Raw genomic sequence first — 23005 nt, 5'->3', positions numbered from 1 at the left:
TGGTGTAAACACGTTTATTCCTGCTGTAAACGTGTTTATTCCTGCTGTAAACGTGTTTATTCCTGCTGTAAACATGTTTATTTCTGCTGTAAACATTTTTATTTTTTGCTGTAAACGTGTTTATTCCTGCTGTGAAGTCGGTCTTTTTAACATGGGAGTCTATGAGGATTTGCTCTGTTTTACAGCCCCTAGTGGATGAAGGGGGAACTGCAGTTTTATGTAGTTCCGCATCGGCTTCACTTTGAACCACCGGAGGCTCCGTCCATATTTCATATACGGTCTTTGGGTTTAACGAACCACAACACACCAAACTGCCGCGTCCCAAGTGAGCAGCGAGTCTAGCAGGTGGATTGGCTGTTGCTGCAACTCAGTTTATTTTGAAACAGCAGCTGAAATTTTGACTCAGTTGATGTTTTAGCATGGTCCTGCCAAAATCTGCAAGGTCTTCCCTGAAAGAGACGTTGTCTGGATGGGAGCAGATGTTTCAGCATTGATGGAGCTTCCCAGATGTGGAAGCTGCCCACGCCATCGGCACTAATGCAACCCCATCCCATCAGAGATGCAGGCTGATAACAAGCTGGATGCTCCCTCTCCTCTTTAGTCTGCAGGACACGCCGTCCATGCTGTCCACAAACTATTCCACATCTTCATCCAGGTTTCCACTCAGAACATTTTAAATGAGCTTTGGTCCAGAGAAGACGGCGTGTTTCTGGATCCTCTTCACATATGATGGAGCTTTAACCTGCATGTGTGCATTTCAGCCTGAACTGGGTTCACACTGGTTTCTGGAAGCTTCCTGGGTCCATGCACTGGTTTCCAGTAGGGAATCATGTCTGCTTTCAGTGCAGAGGAGCACCAGCATCCAGCAGTGTCCCAACCTACAGAGATTTCTTCTGATTGTATCTGCAAATCATTTTATACACTTTAAACAGGAATTTTCAAAGTCTTTCCTCTATTTATCCGAGCCAGTTTGTCTCAGGTTAGTGAAGCTCTGTCCGTCTCTCCACTGGCGGCTCTGCCTCTCGTTTAACCAGGTAACAGAAACAAAGGAATAAACTCAGAAAACAAAGGGATGATTCTCCATTTTGTTTTCTTGTCCAGTAGAAGGTTAGTCGTAGACATTGAGGAAAAATCGTCCATGAAGTTGCAGAAATGTGGATCCAGCTGCTTCCCATTTCAGAACAACCACATTTCAAGCCCAGACTGGTTGGAACGGGTGGAAGCAGCTGTCCCATTCCAAACATTCCTCCTAACGAGGCCCACAAATCCAACCTGTGTTCACATTTAGCGAGCTACGCCGGCTCAGGGACCAGCAGCTCAACTTTCATCCCAGCAAACATCCAGGCTTCTTCCTGGAAACAAACAAAAGGACTAAACTGTCAGGACGTTTGCAGCTTTTCTTTCTCAGCAGAGTTCAACGTAAACCGTTTTGTAACACCTTCCAGCTCTTTGTTCATTTATCTTCTAATGGAGCATGGATTCTGTCAGGTGTAGACCCAAACGGGAGGCAGGAATCAGAGTCAAGATGTCTTTTAATGTCCAAGAAGTTAACTGAAGGCACACTAACATGGAGAAGCTAACAAACACCAAGTACCAGCACCCAGAACTGAAACCAGGTGCTAAAAATACAGACGGAAACAGGAGAAGACAGGTGGAAGGACTCAACTAAACGAGTCCAGGTGAATCTAATGAACAGGAAAGAAAAACAGGAAACGGGACATCAGGGAACCGTACAGGAGAACTACAGAATAAAAGAGGAAACGGGACATCAGGGAACCGTACAGGAGAACTACAGAATAAAACAGGAAACGGGACATCAGGGAACCGTACAGGAGAACTACAGAATAAAACAGGAAACGGGACATCAGGGAACCGTACAGGAGAACTACAGAATAAAACAGGAAACGGGACATCAGGGAACCGTACAGGAGAACTACAGAATAAAACAGGAAACGGGACATCAGGGAACCGTACAGGAGAACTACAGAATAAAACAGGAAACGGGACATCAGGGAACCGTACAGGAGAACTACAGAATAAAACAGGAAACGGGACATCAGGGAACCGTACAGGAGAACTACAGAATAAAACAGGAAACGGGACATCAGGGAACCGTACAGGAGAACTACAGAATAAAACAGGAAACGGGACATCAGGGAACCGTACAGGAGAACTACAGAATAAAACAGGAAACGGGACATCAGGGAACCGTACAGGAGAACTACAGAATAAAACAGGAAACGGGACATCAGGGAACAGTACAGGAGAACTACAGAATAAAACAGGAAACGGGACATCAGGGAACCGTACAGGAGAACTACAGAATAAAACAGGAAACGGGACATCAGGGAACCGTACAGGAGAACTACAGAATAAAAGAGGAAACGGGACATCAGGGAACCGTACAGGAGAACTACAGAATAAAAGAGGAAACGGGACATCAGGGAACCGTACAGGAGAACTACAGAATAAAACAGGAAACGGGACATCAGGGAACAGTACAGGAGAACTACAGAATAAAACAGGAAACGGGACATCAGGGAACCGTACAGGAGAACTACAGAATAAAAGAGGAAACGGGACATCAGGGAACCGTACAGGAGAACTACAGAATAAAAGAGGAAACGGGACATCAGGGAACCGTACAGGAGAACTACAGAATAAAACAGGAAACGGGACATCAGGGAACCGTACAGGAGAACTACAGAATAAAAGAGGAAACGGGACATCAGGGAACCGTACAGGAGAACTACAGAATAAAAGAGGAAACGGGACATCAGGGAACCGTACAGGAGAACTACAGAATAAAACAGGAAACGGGACATCAGGGAACCGTACAGGAGAACTACAGAATAAAACAGGAAACGGGACATCAGGGAACCGTACAGGAGAACTACAGAATAAAAGAGGAAACGGGACATCAGGGAACCGTACAGGAGAACTACAGAATAAAAGAGGAAACGGGACATCAGGGAACCGTACAGGAGAACTACAGAATAAAACAGGAAACGGGACATCAGGGAACAGTACAGGAGAACTACAGAATAAAACAGGAAACGGGACATCAGGGAACCGTACAGGAGAACTACAGAATAAAACAGGAAACGGGACATCAGGGAACCGTACAGGAGAACTACAGAATAAAACAGGAAACGGGACATCAGGGAACCGTACAGGAGAACTACAGAATAAAAGAGGAAACGGGACATCAGGGAACCGTACAGGAGAACTACAGAATAAAACAGGAAACGGGACATCAGGGAACCGTACAGGAGAACTACAGAATAAAACAGGAAACGGGACATCAGGGAACCGTACAGGAGAACTACAGAATAAAACAGGAAACGGGACATCAGGGAACCGTACAGGAGAACTACAGAATAAAACAGGAAACGGGACATCAGGGAACCGTACAGGAGAACTACAGAATAAAAGAGGAAACGGGACATCAGGGAACCGTACAGGAGAACTACAGAATAAAACAGGAAACGGGACATCAGGGAACCGTACAGGAGAACTACAGAATAAAAGAGGAAACGGGACATCAGGGAACCGTACAGGAGAACTACAGAATAAAAGAGGAAACGGGACATCAGGGAACCGTACAGGAGAACTACAGAATAAAAGAGGAAACGGGACATCAGGGAACCGTACAGGAGAACTACAGAATAAAAGAGGAAACGGGACATCAGGGAACCGTACAGGAGAACTACAGAATAAAACAGGAAACGGGACATCAGGGAACCGTACAGGAGAACTACAGAATAAAACAGGAAACGGGACATCAGGGAACCGTACAGGAGAACTACAGAATAAAACAGGAAACGGGACATCAGGGAACCGTACAGGAGAACTACAGAATAAAACAGGAAACGGGACATCAGGGAACCGTACAGGAGAACTACAGAATAAAACAGGAAACGTGACATCAGGGAACCGTACAGGAGAACTACAGAATAAAAGAGGAAACGGGACATCAGGGAACCGTACAGGAGAACTACAGAATAAAACAGGAAACGGGAACTTAGAAAACACACGAAGCATCACTTCTCGACAGATTTCATCAGAATCTGAGGCTCTAAAAGCCAAATCGTTCTGTTTCCACGTTTAATCCATGATTGGTGCCATCACCAGCATGGCCCAGCATGGCCCAGCATGGCCCAGTTTAACCAGCCTACCTGTTCCTGACCAGGATTTTCTCTTCAGTCACAAACCGACACACGAAATGTTGGACCTGTAAAATAATGAACCAAGAAAATGAAAACTCATAATACGACTTGTAAAGTTTTGTAAATGTTTCGTTTCAAAGCGTTCCTTTTCATTCTTACTGTTTATTGTTGTTCAGTTTACTGTGAACAATAATGGATTAATCGTTAGCTAACGATAAATCCATTACTGTTGACAGCAGAAGTCGCATGAGCCACCAGTCTGCGACTGTTTGTGGTTTCCTGTCAACACAGCGTTGTTGGGGGGGAGGGCTGAGGTGCGGCTGGCAGACTGGGACGGTGGGACGCGCCAGTCTTTAATGTCATGTCTGGTAAACTCGATGCGAGTCCAGACCCTGAAACGTCCCACCTGGCGAGGACACCTGGCTCTGGCCTTGTTCTGGTGTTTTAACTAAGACAAAGGACGACGTCTCACCACTGGTCATTCCAACATCACCCACATATTTCCATTCAACTATTAACCCGGGTTAGAGTCACCTGGGAGACATTAACCTGGATTAGATGAACCTGGGTTAGGCTAACCCGGGTTAGAGTCACCTGGGAGACATTAACCTGGATTAGATGAACCTGGGTTAGGCTAACCCGGGTTAGAGTCACCTGGGAGACATTAACCTGGATTAGATGAACCTGGGTTAGGCTAACCCGGGTTAGAGTCACCTGGGAGACATTAACCTGGATTAGATGAACCTGGGTTAGGCTAACCCGGGTTAGAGTCACCTGGGAGATATTAACCTGGATTAGATGAACCCGGGTTAGGCTAACCCGGGTTAGAGTCACCTGGGAGACATTAACCTGGATTAGGTTAACCTGGGTTAGGCTAAACCGGGTTAGATTCACCTGTGAGAGAGTAACCCAGGTTAGATTAACCTGTCAGGGATTAACCGGGATTAAATTAACGTCAGATAGATCACCTTGGGAGAGATTAGCGTGGGGTAGACTAACCTAGTTTAGATTAACCTAGGAGAAATTAACCTGTGCTGGACTAACCTGGATTAGAATAACCTGGGAGAGACTAAACTGGGATACATTAACCTTGGGAGATATTAGTGTGGGTTAGATTAACCAGGGAGAGATTAACCCGGGTTAGATGAACCTGGTAGAGATGAATCTGGGAGAGATTAACCCGGGTTAGATGAACCTGGTAGAGATGAATCTGGGAGAGATTAACCCGGGTTAGATGAACCTGGTAGAGATGAATCTGGGAGAGATTAACCCGGGTTAGATGAACCTGGTAGAGATGAACCTGGTAGAGACTGACTGGGGTTAAGCAGATTGCGACCTCTGAATGAAAAACCTTGGAAGTCATCAGTAGAGAGTAGAACAGGGCGAGCCTGGTCTCAGGTACAGATGCAGGTAAGAGAAGTTCCTCCTCCTCCAGGTGGCTGATGGTGTTTCAGAGAAACCGGTTTTTGGTTTTATACTTCAGAAGAGCGAGTGATGGGCTGGAAGTGCCACAAAATAAACTGCAAACTCAGCAAAACTCAGTTTACCAGACCACAGTGAATGCAGCAGAGAGCTTTAAGGACCTTGTTCAGCAGCAGACAACATTCAAATAACGTCCCCGGTCTTTGCTGGAAGGCCGTTCTCCATCATTCTGGAGCTGGGGAATTCCAGCCTTTCCACCAGTTCAAACACTGGGCTGCTGTGTGCAGTAAATCTACATCACCAGTGGAGTTTCCCACTCTGGCTGAGCACTTCTATCAACAGAACTCTTCCTTCACATGGGGGGAGGAGTGTAAAGTAGGGCTAGTCATGTAATATTCAGCACTTTCCTCCTCGACTCAAAGCCCATCTGCCTCACCGCTGGGTTCATCTCTGGGTCACTTCCGAGTTCACATGAAACAGCAGGAGTCACGCCAACGTCACGCGGACCAACATACGTGTGGGACAAGACATTACAAGTCCCACGACCCATCAGTACTTCTGTGTGGTTGGTGTTGAGTAAAAAGTCAGAAATATCCTTTTGCTTCTTACATCTTCCTCTAGTTACAGGATATCTTCCTCTACGTTTTCATGCTTTAGCTTCTTTAAAACCACCTAGCTAACCGCCTAGCGTCCTTGCTAACTTCCTGTTTAAATGAAACTGGATCATGCAGTGCTAGCTTAATCAGCTTCATCTTTACGGCTTATTTTCAGCTCCACAGTGGAAATCTTGATAAAACTGAGTCGATGTTTGTTCTTCTAAATACTCACTGGCTACGGTTACATGTTTGTTTAAAATGTGGACATAATTATTCAGAATTTGATTATTCTCCTTCATGTCCCGTGGAAAGTAATTCCCAACTGAGGATTCCATAGAAAATACCTCTCTAAATCCGCTTCAGATCTGGAGTTTGGGAAGGGTTCTGATTGGACAGGATCATGGTGTACTTATGTAAACTATCTCTTCAGTTTTGAAGCGGCCGCTCGATGTGAGCATGCTAATTCACTGTTTTCAGCAGCTGAGGAGGAGAGTAGACAAATAGAGTAGGCAGAAGACCACAGGGAGTCATCACAAAAGGAATGACTGGAACTTAGAGGTGAATGGAGGAAATGGGAATAAACCAGCCACTTACATTGGAATTAAGTTTAGTTCGGAATTGTATTTTTTTGGGGGAATTCTGTTTACAAGGTCATCTTCATCTCTCCAGTGGATTTAAGGTTGATTCCGAACTAAAGAGGGAACATAAATAAAGAGGCAACACGTCATCGGCTGTGCATTATGGACCTTCTGCGATATGCTGCCATCTACGGTACCTTCCGGCAGCATTTAGCACATCTGTGATTCCACTGCGAACGCGAGTGCATGTTTAGTTGTTGAGTCTTTTGGTTGCTGCCTGGATAAAGAACCTTTGGTTTTAACTCATTGGGTTTATGATTGGTTATTCCATTTTGCCCGTCACAGGAAGTTTTAAAGACAAACTGCAGAACTTTTACCATTTCCCGTCAGCACCCCCTATCAGCGGCTAACCCAGCCTCCATCTTGCATCCTACCTGACCTGTTGGCTCTCTCCAGCCAGCAGAAGACCATCTAATGATGACTCTTGCTTTGTCTCTTTTAATCTTGTTTCTTTGCTGAAACAGCAACGTTGCATCTCGTCCTGAATGTAAAACCTGTATCGAGTCGGTTTCTCAGCCTTGGGACGCAGCTGGGCAGCAGCGGCTCTAGAAATGCACACCACAGTGTCATCGTCCGGGACGTAAAGTTTTCGTGTCAGAAAGTTACGGACTGCGTCTTTAAGTTGTGCCTTTTCTTTCCGTCTGGTTAAACTGAACAGAGACATTTATTACTCACTTTGGAAATTAATCATGTTGATTTGTATTTTATTGTGTCTGACAATTTGTGTTGCCACTCTTTTTTTTCACAAAGAGCCCACAGGGGTCGTAACAGACCAAAAAAAGTATTTTCATTCCTGTATTATTGGTCCTCATTGCAGAAAAGAAAAGGGGGAATGAGACCTGGAACTGGACTAAGAGGTAAAGAAATTGACATGAACTAATTTTATATCCTGGAATGCAAAAAGAAAATGTTGGAAATAAAAATATTCATCCAGGTTTTTCAGGTCACAAAAATAGCATTTCTTTTATTAAATCAAAAAGCCCACGTCATGATGTGTAGAATGGAAACGCAGCGGGACGACACAAGCAGGAATCATGTTTACTTCCAGCAGGACTCAACATGTTCCACTCAGACTACCGTCAGCTGAAAACAGAAAACTAAGAGATGAAGCCCAGCATTTTCAGTCTAAACAGACATTTTTGTGAAGTTATTGCAAGTGGAGGCGTTAAAATGTGTCTTGGGTTTTTCAGTTATTGGTGAAAGAAAACTAAAACATTTGGCCTTAAACAGCAAAACAAAAGGAAGGAGTGAAAAGCTGCAATTCTATCGTCTTGACTGCATGGGGGGGGGGGGAATGTCCACTCTGAAAGAAATCCAACACAAAGCCCTCAAAATCTGTCCATCATGTGAGAAACAAGGATGCTGCAGGATCAGACGCCATCCACCAGGCATGAGCATGTGGGTCCGAGCTGCTACTGAGGGGTTAGCACGAGGATGCTGCGGGGAGCGGGCGCCGTGGGTTGGGGGGGCGTTTTGGTCTTTCCTCCGTCTGCATCAAGGCTTCGCTGGCTGGATGGAAAGCAGGCTACCAAACTTGAAGTGCTGAATCACGGGGAACTTCTCCAAACACTGTAAATCAAAGAAAAATGAAAAGGTTAACGTCACAGTTAGCCTGGAGTAGGTAAGCTAGCTTAGCGTAATACGTTAGCCGAGCAGGAAGGAAACGTTGTTTTGCTTCCTGCTTGCGCAGATTTTCTTTCTTTGCTTTAAAACTGAGTGGTGAGAGAAGCCGTTTGGAAGTGGCAGCCATGACTCTCTGAAAGCTGAACTTTAATTAGAACCAGATTTAAAATGTGTGAAAATTCTGCGTTTCCGTCAAAGAATTGCGCAAAAACTAAATACTGCACTAAAAAAAACACGAACGGAAACACCTACATTTAAAGAAAACCCTGAAATGTCAATAAAAGGTTTTTAGGCTCTCATGAGGTGGATTTTAGACGTTTCGATACAGAAATATAACAAAAGGTGGAATATAAACACTTTTTCACATTAATGTCCCCGGACGGGACGTGGGAGGGTCATGTGACCGGTTTGTTTCCAGCAAAGATGGCGGGGCCGTACAAACAACAGCTAATTTTAGGGTTTAAGAAAAGAAAATGAGGGAGAAAAACTTCCAGAAGTCGTATCAAATTCTCCCAGCAAGCAGAAAACCGCTACATAGCTAGCACGTTTCCGCTAAACACTATTCAATGGAAACGGCTGCAAATCACAACTGGTGATTGTTAAAACTTAGAAATGTCGCTTTTATTTTGCAAAATGCAGCTAATATCAGCTGTGAATCTGATGCAGCAACACAAGGAGGAGTTACTGGTTAAACTGGGAATAGGTCAGTCACACAATTACGTCTATTAAATGGAAAGATGGACAGAGCTTCACCGATCTGAGACAAACTGGATCTAAACATCGAGAAAATTAGACTGTGAAGATCCAGCATCTGTAGTGTAGAATCTCTGTATGCATATATCATATGTGAAGAGGATCCAGAAACACGCCGTCTTCTCTGGACCAAAGCTCATTTAAAATGTTCTGAGTGGAAACCTGGATGAAGATGTGGAATAGTTTGTGGACAGCATGGACGGCGTGTCCTGCAGACTAAAGAGGAGAGGGAGCATCCAGCTTGTTATCAGCCTGCATCTCTGATGGGATGGGGTTGCATTAGTGCCGATGGCGTGGGGATAACATAAGAAATAAATGCTGTCCTGATGAGATTCTGGTTTTCTTCCCATGTCAGCGGCATCCTGACTCTTCAGAACAAAGTGTCGTTGTGAAGCAGAGCCAGCGAGGGAACCTAACCAGGGAGAGAGCCATTGTTGTAGCGTCTCCTCGGAGTCGAAGGGCTGCAGACGGTCCAGAGGAGCCTCTTTGTGTGCAGACAGTCCCAGTTTTTGGGGAGCAGCGGGGGGGTCTGGTCTGGCTGCAGTGGGGGCTGGGAGGCCTGATCTCAGAAAGTCTGAGCGGTGACACTATCGGTCATGATCATCAGGGCAGAACTGGGGTGGAGAAACACGCCTTCTGTTTGTTCAGCCAATCAGAAAGCAGGGTTTATCACTAAACACACAAAGATGTAAGAAAATAAGTGTTCTGATATAAATCTAATTTTAGATTAAATTTCTCAGTAATATCCAGAACTTTCAGACCTTTGCATGTTTTATCTGATCACTTCTTCCTCAGCATCCTCATCTCCAGCATGCTTGGACTCAGCAGGAGTGGCGGTTGTTGCCGTGGCGTCGGGATGCAGCATGCGGGCTGTCTGCGACTGGAAGTGGAGCATCTGGTTTGAAACTGGAGAAATCTGTCCTGGAGCACAGATCAGTTGGGCCTCATCTTTCAGTCATGTTACCAACAAACAGGATGAAAAAAGCTAAATAAGCGACACGTCCGGCTGTTTCCACCAAGTCTGCAACTTCAGCCCAGTTCCTGGTCACTGGAACCATCTTCTGCTTCAGACCAGCAGACAGAAAAGCCTGGAAGTCTTCAAGTTCCTGGAGCAGATGCTGGAAGCAGGTGGGATAAATCCTGCAGGGTTTCTGATACTGAATGGACCACTTTCAGTGTGTTTATAGCATTGTTGCTATGGTGACCAGATGTTAGAGAGTCTGGTCTTTGTGGTCATCGCTAGATAGATTGCAAAACACCCGGCCGGGTGAAGCTAAAGGTCCATTGATGCTGGACGCAGAAGACACAGGAGACGGATCGAACTGTCTGACCCTGCATCAGTTACACAACGTCATGGAGTTCAGATACCAGGAAAGACCCTCAGAAATCACGGGGGCAGTGTTGAGTTGTAGAGCTGGCACACAACCAGAGAAGAAGAACAGGAACAAGACGAAAACGAGGTAGAAGTTGAGAAGAGGAAAAACTTTGTCTTGTGGTACTAAAAAACTTTATAGCGATGTATTTCTGCAACCAACCGCTGAACTCAGCAACGTTATAATAACGTTTGAATAGATGTTGTTTACAGTGATGCTAACAAGAGTTAGCTTCACTGAGTAAAGTAAGGAAGGAAACTTTATTTGCTTTTCACAGACGCAAAGTCACAAAGCGCTTCCCAGCAAAGAAACATAAAACACACAGAGCTTTCTGAAGGCATCCACTGGGTCCTGGGAAGATCGTTCCAAAGACAGGGAGTGACGGGTTTGGTCTCAAACCTGGACAGGGAGCTGGAAGCAGGTTCCATCCCACACAGTCCGTAGTGTTTCTGGGGGCCTGTCCATGTAGGGCTCGGAAAGTCTTTAGACTGAATGCGATCCAAAGCCGGAAGCCAGTGAAGAGACTTCAACACCTAACTGGCTTTTCCTGCCGCTGAGAAGCCTCGCAGCTGAGCGGAGGACTGACCGAAGACGAGCCAAAGCTTGAGGCAGGGGAAAGGTATGAATGATCATCTCAAGCTCTTGTTTGGACACCATGAGCCCAGCAGCCATGTCCAACTGAAAGAAGCAGCTTTTAACCAACTGCCTTGAAGGAGGCTGTAAGACATGGCCTCATCAAACGTTCCCCACATTCCTCAGCTTGGTTGTCGCCTAGGAGCTGTTGAACGGTGGGGACCGAACTGTCTGGAGGCTGTTGTTGCTGAACCACTGATTTACCCTTGTGAAACAGTTGAGTATTTCAGGTGTTTTAAACAAACAGCACAACTGTAGATCTTCAGCATGTAAGTGATAACACCTCTGCACTGCTGGATTATCTGGCCGAAAGGTCCGGGGTCCCAAAACGCAGCCCTGGGAACACCACACAGCAAGTTGTCGGGTTTGGACAGGATATGGTTGGCCTTCTGGCAGCTTCCACATCTGTGCTGAAAAGTAACATCTGCTCCCATCCAGCCAAAGACCTTCCTTCAGGGAAGAGCTTGCAGATTTCAGCATGCTGAACCACATCCTGGACTTACCAGGAAGTCTGGCTGCTGAACTGGTCTGCCAGTTGTCCAGATCTTTCACCAGTACACAACATCTGGAGTGTCATGGAAGCAGAACTCCAGCAACTGGTCTACTCCCAGATGTTTACAGACAGATGTTACAACAAGCTAAACCTCACTCTGAATGACTTAGATTCTACCAGGTCTTTGAGGATGGGGTTGTAGTGTTTTTTTCAATAAAAAACAGATTTCTAAACATTTCATCCATCCATCTTCTGCTGCTTATCCGGGGCCGGGTCGCGGGGGCAGCAGCCTAAGCAGGGAAGCCCAGACTTCCCTCTCCCCAGCCACATTTGCTAACTCTGCGGGGGGATCCCGAGGCGTTCCCAGGCCAGCCGAGAGATATAATCCCTCCAGCGTGTCCTGGGTCTTCCCCGGGGTCTCCTCCCAGAGGGACGTGCCTGGAACACCTCACCAGGGAGGTCCAGGAGGCATCCTGACCAGATGCCCGAGCCACCTCAACTGGTTCCTCTCGATGCGGAGGAGCAGCGGCTCTACTCTGAGCCCCTCCCGGATGACCGAGCTCCTCACCCTTCTAAACATTTATTAATCTAAAACCAGGAGCAGGACTCCATTAAAAATTCATCTAATTAATTAGATTCGAAGAAACCGCACCTTCTTTCACGCTACTAACCAAAAGTCTCGGCTATCACCAGAAAAAGGCTAGTCGCTTTCTTTTTAAATAAACTCACCAGAGGGTCTGAAAAATCGCTAAAAGTAGCAGCAAACTGCCCGGTTAGAACCGGAAGTCTGCCGTGCACATCGTGTAGTCGCTGCGCCATCGAGCATTGACAACCATTCCACAATTAAATGTGTTAATTTTTTAGATAAGTTCATTTTTCTGTAATCAATTAATCATAATTAAAGTGATAAAGCTAAAAGGTAAGAAAACAGAGAAGTTTATAGAAAATATTGAGAAGATCCTGCAAGATGTGTGTGATGTGGTTTTCCAGCTCGACTTACGGAGCTGAAACAACGCCAACACCAGGTCTGTGTGGGGAGACCGGCTTCAGCTGAGCGTCAGAAAGAAGGTTTTATCTGGAGGAAAACGACGTGTGAGAGTCTCTGTCTGCAGAAGAAACTCCTCAGACTGGAAATCTGCTTGGAGGTGGAGTGCAGCTCGACTCCAGCGTGGGGCCAGGGAAGGGAGAGAGGAATGCGAGTGATGGTTGCTTCAGGCTCAGAGGAAGGTCGGGACAGACCGAGGGGAGGATTTAATGAAGGCAACGGAGGGGGAGGGCGAGGTAGACAGCTTGGCCCCTCAGCTCTTTGGGAAGACTTGCAGGCTGCTGTGGAAAACACAGGATGTGGGCATGCAGGCAGGGAGGCTGGCTTAGACATCCCTCCACCCCCATCCGCCCACACACCCTGCTCCAGTCTCTCCATTAACCCCTTCCTCCCTCGCTTGCCACAACCAGCCTGTCTGGCTGTTTTCCTCACAAAGATTCCCTTCACACCGCTCTCACCGGCCTCAAGTCAACAAGAAGCAGCCAGTTCTCTCCCAGTGTGTGCTCTGGAAACCGGGAAGAAATGTCTGCAGGAGAAAAATGATCCGCTGAAGGAACCAAGCAGAATGAAATTCTGCTAAACGGCTTCAGCTTGGGGGGGAAGTAAAGAAATGGACGAGTCGTCATCCTGACATGGAAGCAGGACTCCTGGATAACGTTTCAGTTCGGCTGCACCAACAGGAAACCTTTCCCGCACGGCCTCAGAGCAAGCTTTAACCCAAAAGTTTGATTTTCATCACACTGCAGCGTTTCAGCCGAGGAGAAACGCCCGACAGAGATGAGAGGAAATGTACACAGTAGAGCAGAATGCAAAGTACAGGGAATGTAAACGGATGTGCACTTTTACAAGTCAACATGACGACTGGTACGATAAACTTCATGAAGGGAACAACAAGGTGTGTGTTCACGTCTCTAACCTGCCAGTGCAGACAAACACACACAACATGGCAGCATGAGACACGAGTCCAGTCCTGCTTTGTCTTCTTCAGCCTGGAAGTGAAGACCGCCATGGTCTTCATGTCAGACGTCCCCTAACGACGTCTGATCCTCCATCGTCTTCGTCCCGTCTCTTCTCTGAGTCCCTCCCCTAACGACGTCTGATCCTCCATCGTCTTCGTCCCGTCTCTTCTCTGAGTCCCTCCCCTAACGACGTCTGATCCTCCATCGTCTTCGTCCCGTCTCTTCTCTGAGTCCCTCCCCTAACGACGTCTGATCCTCCATCGTCATCGTCCAGTCTCTTCTCTGAGTCCCTCCCCTAACGACATCTGATCTTCCATCGTCTTCGTCCCGTCTCTTCTCTGAGTCCCTCCCCTAACGACGTCTGATCCTCCATCGTCTTCGTCCCGTCTCTTCTCTGAGTCCCTCCCCTAACGACGTCTGATCCTCCATCGTCTTCGTCCCGTCTCTTCTCTGAGATCTCCCCTAACGACGTCTGATCCTCCATCGTCTTCGTCCAGTCTCTTCTCTGAGTCCCTCCCCTAACGACGTCTGCTCCTCCATCGTCTTCGTCCCGTCTCTTCTCTGAGATCTCCCCTAACGACGTCTGATCCTCCATTGTCTTCGTCCCGTCTCTTCTCTGAGTCCCTCCCCTAACGACGTCTGATCCTCCATCGTCTTCGTCCCGTCTCTTCTCTGAGTCCCTCCCCTAACGACGTCTGATCCTCCATCGTCTTCGTCCCGTCTCTTCTCTGAGATCTCCCCTAACGACGTCTGATCCTCCATCGTCTTCGTCCCGTCTCTTCTCTGAGTCCCTCCCCTAACGACGTCTGATCCTCCATCGTCTTCGTCCCGTCTCTTCTCTGAGTCCCTCCCCTAACGACGTCTGATCCTCCATCGTCTTCGTCCCGTCTCTTCTCTGAGTCCCTCCCCTAACGACGTCTGATCCTCCATCGTCTTCGTCCCGTCTCTTCTCTGAGTCCCTCCCCTAACGACGTCTGATCCTCCATCGTCTTCGTCCCGTCTCTTCTCTGAGTCCCTCCCCTAACGACGTCTGATCCTCCATCGTCTTCGTCCCGTCTCTTCTCTGAGTCCCTCCCCTAACGACGTCTGATCCTCCATCGTCTTCGTCCCGTCTCTTCTCTGAGATCTCCCCTAACGACGTCTGATCCTCCATCGTCTTCGTCCAGTCTCTTCTCTGAGATCTCCCCTAACGACGTCTGATCCTCCATCGTCTTCGTCCCGTCTCTTCTCTGAGACCCTCCCCTAACGACGTCTGATCTTCCATCGTCTTCGTCCCGTCTCTTCTCTGAGTCCCTCCCCTAACGACATCTGATCTTCCATCGTCTTCGTCCCGTCTCTTCTCTGAGTCCCTCCCCTAACGACGTCTGATCCTCCATCGTCTTCGTCCCGTCTCTTCTCTGAGTCCCTCCCCTAACGACGTCTGATCCTCCATCGTCTTCGTCCCGTCTCTTCTCTGAGTCCCTCCCCTAACGACATCTGATCCTCCATCGTCTTCGTCCCGTCTCTTCTCTGAGTCCCTCCCCTAACGACGTCTGATCCTCCATCGTCTTCGTCCCGTCTCTTCTCTGAGTCCCTCCCCTAACGACGTCTGATCCTCCATCGTCTTCGTCCCGTCTCTTCTCTGAGTCCCTCCCCTAACGACGTCTGATCCTCCATCGTCTTCGTCCCGTCTCTTCTCTGAGTCCCTCCCCTAACGACGTCTGATCTTCCATCGTCTTCGTCCAGTCTCTTCTCTGAGTCCCTCCCCTAACGACGTCTGATCCTCCATCGTCTTCGTCCCGTCTCTTCTCTGAGTCCCTCCCCTAACGACGTCTGATCCTCCATCGTCTTCGTCCAGTCTCTTCTCTGAGTCCCTCCCCTAACGACGTCTGATCTTCCATCGTCTTCGTCCCGTCTCTTCTCTGAGATCTCCCCTAACGACGTCTGATCCTCCATCGTCTTCGTCCCGTCTCTTCTCTGAGACCCTCCCCTAACGACGTCTGATCCTCCATCGTCTTCGTCCCGTCTCTTCTGAGTCCCTCCCCTAACGACGTCTGATCCTCCATCGTCTTCGTCCCGTCTCTTCTCTGAGTCCCTCCCCTAACGACGTCTGATCCTCCATCGTCTTCGTCCCGTCTCTTCTCTGAGTCCCTCCCCTAACGACGTCTGATCCTCCATCGTCTTCGTCCCGTCTCTTCTCTGAGTCCCTCCCCTAACGACGTCTGATCCTCCATCGTCTTCGTCCCGTCTCTTCTCTGAGTCCCTCCCCTAACGACGTCTGATCCTCCATCGTCTTCGTCCCGTCTCTTCTCTGAGATCTCCCCTAACGACGTCTGATCCTCCATCGTCTTCGTCCCGTCTCTTCTCTGAGTCCCTCCCCTAACGACGTCTGATCCTCCATCGTCTTCGTCCCGTCTCTTCTCTGAGTCCCTCCCCTAACGACGTCTGATCCTCCATCGTCTTCGTCCCGTCTCTTCTCTGAGTCCCTCCCCTAACGACGTCTGATCCTCCATCGTCTTTGTCCCGTCTCTTCTCTGAGTCCCTCCCCTAACGACGTCTGATCCTCCATCGTCTTCGTCCCGTCTCTTCTCTGAGATCTCCCCTAACGACGTCTGATCCTCCATCGTCTTCGTCCCGTCTCTTCTCTGAGTCCCTCCCCTAACGACGTCTGATCCTCCATCGTCTTCGTCCCGTCTCTTCTCTGAGATCTCCCCTAACGACGTCTGATCCTCCATCGTCATCGTCCAGTCTCTTCTCTGAGTCCCTCCCCTAACGACGTCTGATCCTCCATCGTCTTCGTCCCGTCTCTTCTCTGAGTCCCTCCCCTAACGACGTCTGATCCTCCATCGTCTTCGTCCCGTCTCTTCTCTGAGTCCCTCCCCTAACGACGTCTGATCCTCCATCGTCTTCGTCCCGTCTCTTCTCTGAGTCCCTCCCCTAACGACGTCTGATCCTCCATCGTCATCGTCCCGTCTCTTCTCTGAGTCCCTCCCCTAACGACGTCTGATCCTCCATCGTCTTCGTCCCGTCTCTTCTCTGAGTCCCTCCCCTAACGACGTCTGATCCTCCATCGTCTTCGTCCCGTCTCTTCTCTGAGTCCCTCCCCTAACGACGTCTGATCTTCCATCGTCTTCGTCCCGTCTCTTCTCTGAGATCTCCCCTAACGACGTCTGATCTTCCATCGTCTTCGTCCCGTCTCTTCTCTGAGTCCCTCCCCTAACGACATCTGATCCTCCATCGTCTTCGTCCAGTCTCTTCTCTGAGATCTCCCCTAACGACGTCTGATCTTCCATCGTCTTCGTCCCGTCTCTTCTCTGAGTCCCTCCCCTAACGACGTCTGATCCTCCATCGTCTTCGTCCCGTCTCTTCTCTGAGTCCCTCCCCTAACGACGTCTGATCCTCCATCGTCTTCGTCCCGTCTCTTCTCTGAGTCCCTCCCCTAACGACGTCTGATCCTCCATCGTCTTCGTCCCGTCTCTTCTCTGAGATCTCCCCTAACGACGTCTGATCCTCCATCGTCTTCGTCCCGTCTCTTCTCTGAGTCCCTCCCCTAACGACGTCTGATCCTCCATCGTCTTCGTCCCGTCTCTTCTCTGAGTCCCTCCCCTAACGACATCTGATCCTCCATCGTCTTCGTCCAGTCTCTTCTCTGAGTCCCTCCCCTAACGACGTCTGATCCTCCATCGTCTTCGTCCCGTCTCTTCTCTGAGTCCCTCCCCTAACGACGTCTGATCCTCCATCGTCTTCGTCCCGTCTCTTCTCTGAGTCCCTCCCCTAACGACGTCTGATCCTCCATCGTCTTCGTCCCGTCTCTTCTGAGTCCCTCCCCTAACGACATCTGATCCTCCATCGTCTTCGTCCAGCCTCTTCTCTGAGTCCCTCCCCTAACGACGTCTGATCCTCCATCGTCTTTGTCCCGTCTCTTCTCTGAGTCCCTCCCCTAACGACGTCTGATCCTCCATCGTCTTCGTCCCGTCTCTTCTCTGAGTCCCTCCCCTAACGACGTCTGATCCTCCATCGTCTTCGTCCCGTCTCTTCTCTGAGTCCCTCCCCTAACGACATCTGATCCTCCATCGTCTTCGTCCCGTCTCTTCTCTGAGTCCCTCCCCTAACGACGTCTGATCCTCCATCGTCTTCGTCCCGTCTCTTCTCTGAGTCCCTCCCCTAACGACGTCTGATCCTCCATCGTCTTCGTCCCGTCTCTTCTCTGAGTCCCTCCCCTAACGACGTCTGATCCTCCATCGTCTTCGTCCCGTCTCTTCTCTGAGATCTCCCCTAACGACGTCTGATCTTCCATCGTCTTCGTCCCGTCTCTTCTCTGAGTCCCTCCCCTAACGACATCTGATCTTCCATCGTCTTCGTCCCGTCTCTTCTCTGAGTCCCTCCCCTAACGACGTCTGATCCTCCATCGTCTTCGTCCCGTCTCTTCTCTGAGTCCCTCCCCTAACGACGTCTGATCCTCCATCGTCTTCGTCCCGTCTCTTCTCTGAGTCCCTCCCCTAACGACGTCTGATCCTCCATCGTCTTCGTCCCGTCTCTTCTCTGAGTCCCTCCCCTAACGACGTCTGATCCTCCATCGTCTTCGTCCCGTCTCTTCTCTGAGTCCCTCCCCTAACGACGTCTGATCCTCCATCGTCTTCGTCCCGTCTCTTCTCTGAGTCCCTCCCCTAACGACGTTTGATCCTCCATCGTCTTCGTCCCGTCTCTTCTGAGTCCCTCCCCTAACGACGTCTGATCCTCCATCGTCTTCGTCCCGTCTCTTCTCTGAGTCCCTCCCCTAACGACGTCTGATCCTCCATCGTCTTCGTCCCGTCTCTTCTCTGAGATCTCCCCTAACGACATCTGATCCTCCATCGTCTTCGTCCCGTCTCTTCTCTGAGTCCCTCCCCTAACGACATCTGATCCTCCATCGTCTTCGTCCCGTCTCTTCTCTGAGTCCCTCCCCTAACGACGTCTGATCCTCCATCGTCTTCGTCCCGTCTCTTCTCTGAGTCCCTCCCCTAACGACGTCTGATCCTCCATCGTCTTCGTCCCGTCTCTTCTCTGAGTCCCTCCCCTAACGACGTCTGATCCTCCATCGTCTTCGTCCCGTCTCTTCTCTGAGTCCCTCCCCTAACGACGTCTGATCTTCCATCGTCTTCGTCCCGTCTCTTCTCTGAGTCCCTCCCCTAACGACATCTGATCTTCCATCGTCTTCGTCCCGTCTCTTCTCTGAGTCCCTCCCCTAACGACGTCTGATCCTCCATCGTCTTCGTCCCGTCTCTTCTCTGAGTCCCTCCCCTAACGACGTCTGATCCTCCATCGTCTTCGTCCCGTCTCTTCTCTGAGTCCCTCCCCTAACGACGTCTGATCCTCCATCGTCTTCGTCCCGTCTCTTCTCTGAGTCCCTCCCCTAACGACGTCTGATCCTCCATCGTCTTCGTCCCGTCTCTTCTCTGAGTCCCTCCCCTAACGACGTCTGATCCTCCATCGTCTTCGTCCCGTCTCTTCTCTGAGTCCCTCCCCTAACGACGTCTGATCCTCCATCGTCTTCGTCCCGTCTCTTCTCTGAGTCCCTCCCCTAACGACATCTGATCCTCCATCGTCTTCGTCCCGTCTCTTCTCTGAGTCCCTCCCCTAACGACGTCTGATCCTCCATCGTCTTCGTCCCGTCTCTTCTCTGAGTCCCTCCCCTAACGACGTCTGATCCTCCATCGTCTTCGTCCCGTCTCTTCTCTGAGTCCCTCCCCTAACGACGTCTGATCCTCCATCGTCTTCGTCCCGTCTCTTCTCTGAGTCCCTCCCCTAACGACATCTGATCCTCCATCGTCTTCGTCCAGTCTCTTCTCTGAGATCTCCCCTAACGACGTCTGATCTTCCATCGTCTTCGTCCCGTCTCTTCTCTGAGTCCCTCCCCTAACGACATCTGATCTTCCATCGTCTTCGTCCCGTCTCTTCTCTGAGTCCCTCCCCTAACGACGTCTGATCCTCCATCGTCTTCGTCCCGTCTCTTCTCTGAGTCCCTCCCCTAACGACATCTGATCCTCCATCGTCTTCGTCCCGTCTCTTCTCTGAGTCCCTCCCCTAACGACGTCTGATCCTCCATCGTCTTCGTCCCGTCTCTTCTCTGAGTCCCTCCCCTAACGACGTCTGATCCTCCATCGTCTTCGTCCAGTCTCTTCTCTGAGTCCCTCCCCTAACGACGTCTGATCCTCCATCGTCTTCGTCCCGTCTCTTCTCTGAGTCCCTCCCCTAACGACGTCTGATCCTCCATCGTCTTCGTCCAGTCTCTTCTCTGAGTCCCTCCCCTAACGACGTCTGATCTTCCATCGTCTTCGTCCCGTCTCTTCTCTGAGATCTCCCCTAACGACGTCTGATCCTCCATCGTCTTCGTCCCGTCTCTTCTCTGAGTCCCTCCCCTAACGACGTCTGATCCTCCATCGTCTTCGTCCCGTCTCTTCTCTGAGTCCCTCCCCTAACGACGTCTGATCCTCCATCGTCTTCGTCCCGTCTCTTCTCTGAGATCTCCCCTAACGACGTCTGATCCTCCATCGTCTTCGTCCCGTCTCTTCTCTGAGTCCCTCCCCTAACGACGTCTGATCCTCCATCGTCTTCGTCCCGTCTCTTCTCTGAGTCCCTCCCCTAACGACGTCTGATCCTCCATCGTCTTCGTCCCGTCTCTTCTCTGAGTCCCTCCCCTAACGACGTCTGATCCTCCATCGTCTTTGTCCCGTCTCTTCTCTGAGTCCCTCCCCTAACGACGTCTGATCCTCCATCGTCTTCGTCCCGTCTCTTCTCTGAGATCTCCCCTAACGACGTCTGATCCTCCATCGTCTTCGTCCCGTCTCTTCTCTGAGTCCCTCCCCTAACGACGTCTGATCCTCCATCGTCTTCGTCCCGTCTCTTCTCTGAGATCTCCCCTAACGACGTCTGATCCTCCATCGTCATCGTCCAGTCTCTTCTCTGAGTCCCTCCCCTAACGACGTCTGCTCCTCCATCGTCTTCGTCCCGTCTCTTCTCTGAGATCTCCCCTAACGACGTCTGATCCTCCATCGTCATCGTCCCGTCTCTTCTCTGAGTCCCTCCCCTAACGACGTCTGATCCTCCATCGTCTTCGTCCCGTCTCTTCTCTGAGTCCCTCCCCTAACGACGTCTGATCCTCCATCGTCTTCGTCCCGTCTCTTCTCTGAGTCCCTCCCCTAACGACGTCTGATCTTCCATCGTCTTCGTCCCGTCTCTTCTCTGAGATCTCCCCTAACGACGTCTGATCTTCCATCGTCTTCGTCCCGTCTCTTCTCTGAGTCCCTCCCCTAACGACATCTGATCCTCCATCGTCTTCGTCCAGTCTCTTCTCTGAGATCTCCCCTAACGACGTCTGATCTTCCATCGTCTTCGTCCCGTCTCTTCTCTGAGTCCCTCCCCTAACGACATCTGATCCTCCATCGTCTTCGTCCCGTCTCTTCTCTGAGTCCCTCCCCTAACGACGTCTGATCCTCCATCGTCTTCGTCCCGTCTCTTCTCTGAGATCTCCCCTAACGACGTCTGATCCTCCATCGTCTTCGTCCCGTCTCTTCTCTGAGTCCCTCCCCTAACGACGTCTGATCCTCCATCGTCTTCGTCCCGTCTCTTCTCTGAGTCCCTCCCCTAACGACGTCTGATCCTCCATCGTCTTCGTCCCGTCTCTTCTCTGAGTCCCTCCCCTAACGACGTCTGATCCTCCATCGTCTTCGTCCCGTCTCTTCTCTGAGATCTCCCCTAACGACGTCTGCTCCTCCATCGTCTTCGTCCCGTCTCTTCTCTGAGTCCCTCCCCTAACGACGTCTGATCCTCCATCGTCTTCGTCCCGTCTCTTCTCTGAGTCCCTCCCCTAACGACGTCTGATCCTCCATCGTCTTCGTCCCGTCTCTTCTCTGAGTCCCTCCCCTAACGACGTCTGATCCTCCATCGTCTTCGTCCCGTCTCTTCTGAGTCCCTCCCCTAACGACATCTGATCCTCCATCGTCTTCGTCCAGCCTCTTCTCTGAGTCCCTCCCCTAACGACGTCTGATCCTCCATCGTCTTCGTCCCGTCTCTTCTCTGAGTCCCTCCCCTAACGACGTCTGATCCTCCATCGTCTTCGTCCCGTCTCTTCTCTGAGTCCCTCCCCTAACGACGTCTGATCCTCCATCGTCTTCGTCCCGTCTCTTCTCTGAGTCCCTCCCCTAACGACGTCTGATCCTCCATCGTCTTCGTCCCGTCTCCTCTCTGAGTCCCTCCCCTAACGACGTCTGATCCTCCATCGTCTTCGTCCCGTCTCTTCTCTGAGTCCCTCCCCTAACGACGTCTGATCCTCCATCGTCTTCGTCCCGTCTCTTCTCTGAGTCCCTCCCCTAACGACGTCTGATCCTCCATCGTCTTCGTCCAGTCTCTTCTCTGAGTCCCTCCCCTAACGACGTCTCATCCTCCATCGTCTTCGTCCCGTCTCTTCTCTGAGTCCCTCCCCTAACGACGTCTGATCCTCCATCGTCTTCGTCCCGTCTCTTCTGAGTCCCTCCCCTAACGACGTCTGATCCTCCATCGTCTTCGTCCCGTCTCTTCTCTGAGTCCCTCCCCTAACGACGTCTGATCTTCCATCGTCTTCGTCCCGTCTCCTCTCTGAGTCCCTCCCCTAACGACGTCTGATCCTCCATCGTCTTCGTCCCGTCTCTTCTCTGAGTCCCTCCCCTAACGACATCTGATCTTCCATCGTCTTCGTCCCGTCTCTTCTCTGAGTCCCTCCCCTAACGACGTCTGATCCTCCATCGTCTTCGTCCCGTCTCTTCTCTGAGTCCCTCCCCTAACGACGTCTGATCCTCCATCGTCTTCGTCCCGTCTCTTCTCTGAGTCCCTCCCCTAACGACGTCTGATCCTCCATCGTCTTCGTCCCGTCTCTTCTCTGAGTCCCTCCCCTAACGACGTCTCATCCTCCATCGTCTTCGTCCCGTCTCTTCTCTGAGTCCCTCCCCTAACGACATCTGATCTTCCATCGTCTTCGTCCCGTCTCTTCTCTGAGTCCCTCCCCTAACGACGTCTGATCCTCCATCGTCTTCGTCCCGTCTCTTCTCTGAGTCCCTCCCCTAACGACGTCTGATCCTCCATCGTCTTCGTCCCGTCTCTTCTCTGAGTCCCTACCCTAACGACGTCTGATCCTCCATCGTCTTCGTCCCGTCTCTTCTCTGAGTCCCTCCCCTAACGACGTCTGATCCTCCATCGTCTTCGTCCCGTCTCTTCTCTGAGTCCCTACCCTAACGACATCTGATCCTCCATCGTCTTCGTCCCGTCTCTTCTCTGATGAGATGGTCTAAAAGTCTGAGGCAGTGAAAAT

At 50.2% G+C, this 23005-nt stretch overlaps 1 protein-coding gene across 2 annotated transcripts in view; it reads right to left on the bottom strand.

The window, feature by feature from the left end:
* Positions 1–7635: 7635 nt before the first annotated feature.
* Positions 7636–23005, bottom strand: part of ptpa (protein phosphatase 2 phosphatase activator) — a 137394-nt gene continuing 122024 nt past the window's right edge. For both annotated transcript variants that reach the window (XM_079257241.1, XM_079257240.1), the window contains one exon: positions 7636–8394. In XM_079257241.1, coding sequence (XP_079113367.1) covers positions 8320–8394 — 75 coding nt within the window. In that variant the 3' untranslated portion in view covers positions 7636–8319. The remainder of the gene's footprint in view (positions 8395–23005) is intronic.

Source organism: Telmatherina bonti (genome assembly GCF_933228915.1).
Source record: "Telmatherina bonti genome assembly, chromosome: 17".
Lineage (NCBI taxonomy): Eukaryota > Metazoa > Chordata > Actinopteri > Atheriniformes > Telmatherinidae > Telmatherina > Telmatherina bonti.
Note: the sequence above shows the minus strand (reverse complement) of the source record. Positions and strands in the feature narration are given on the sequence as shown.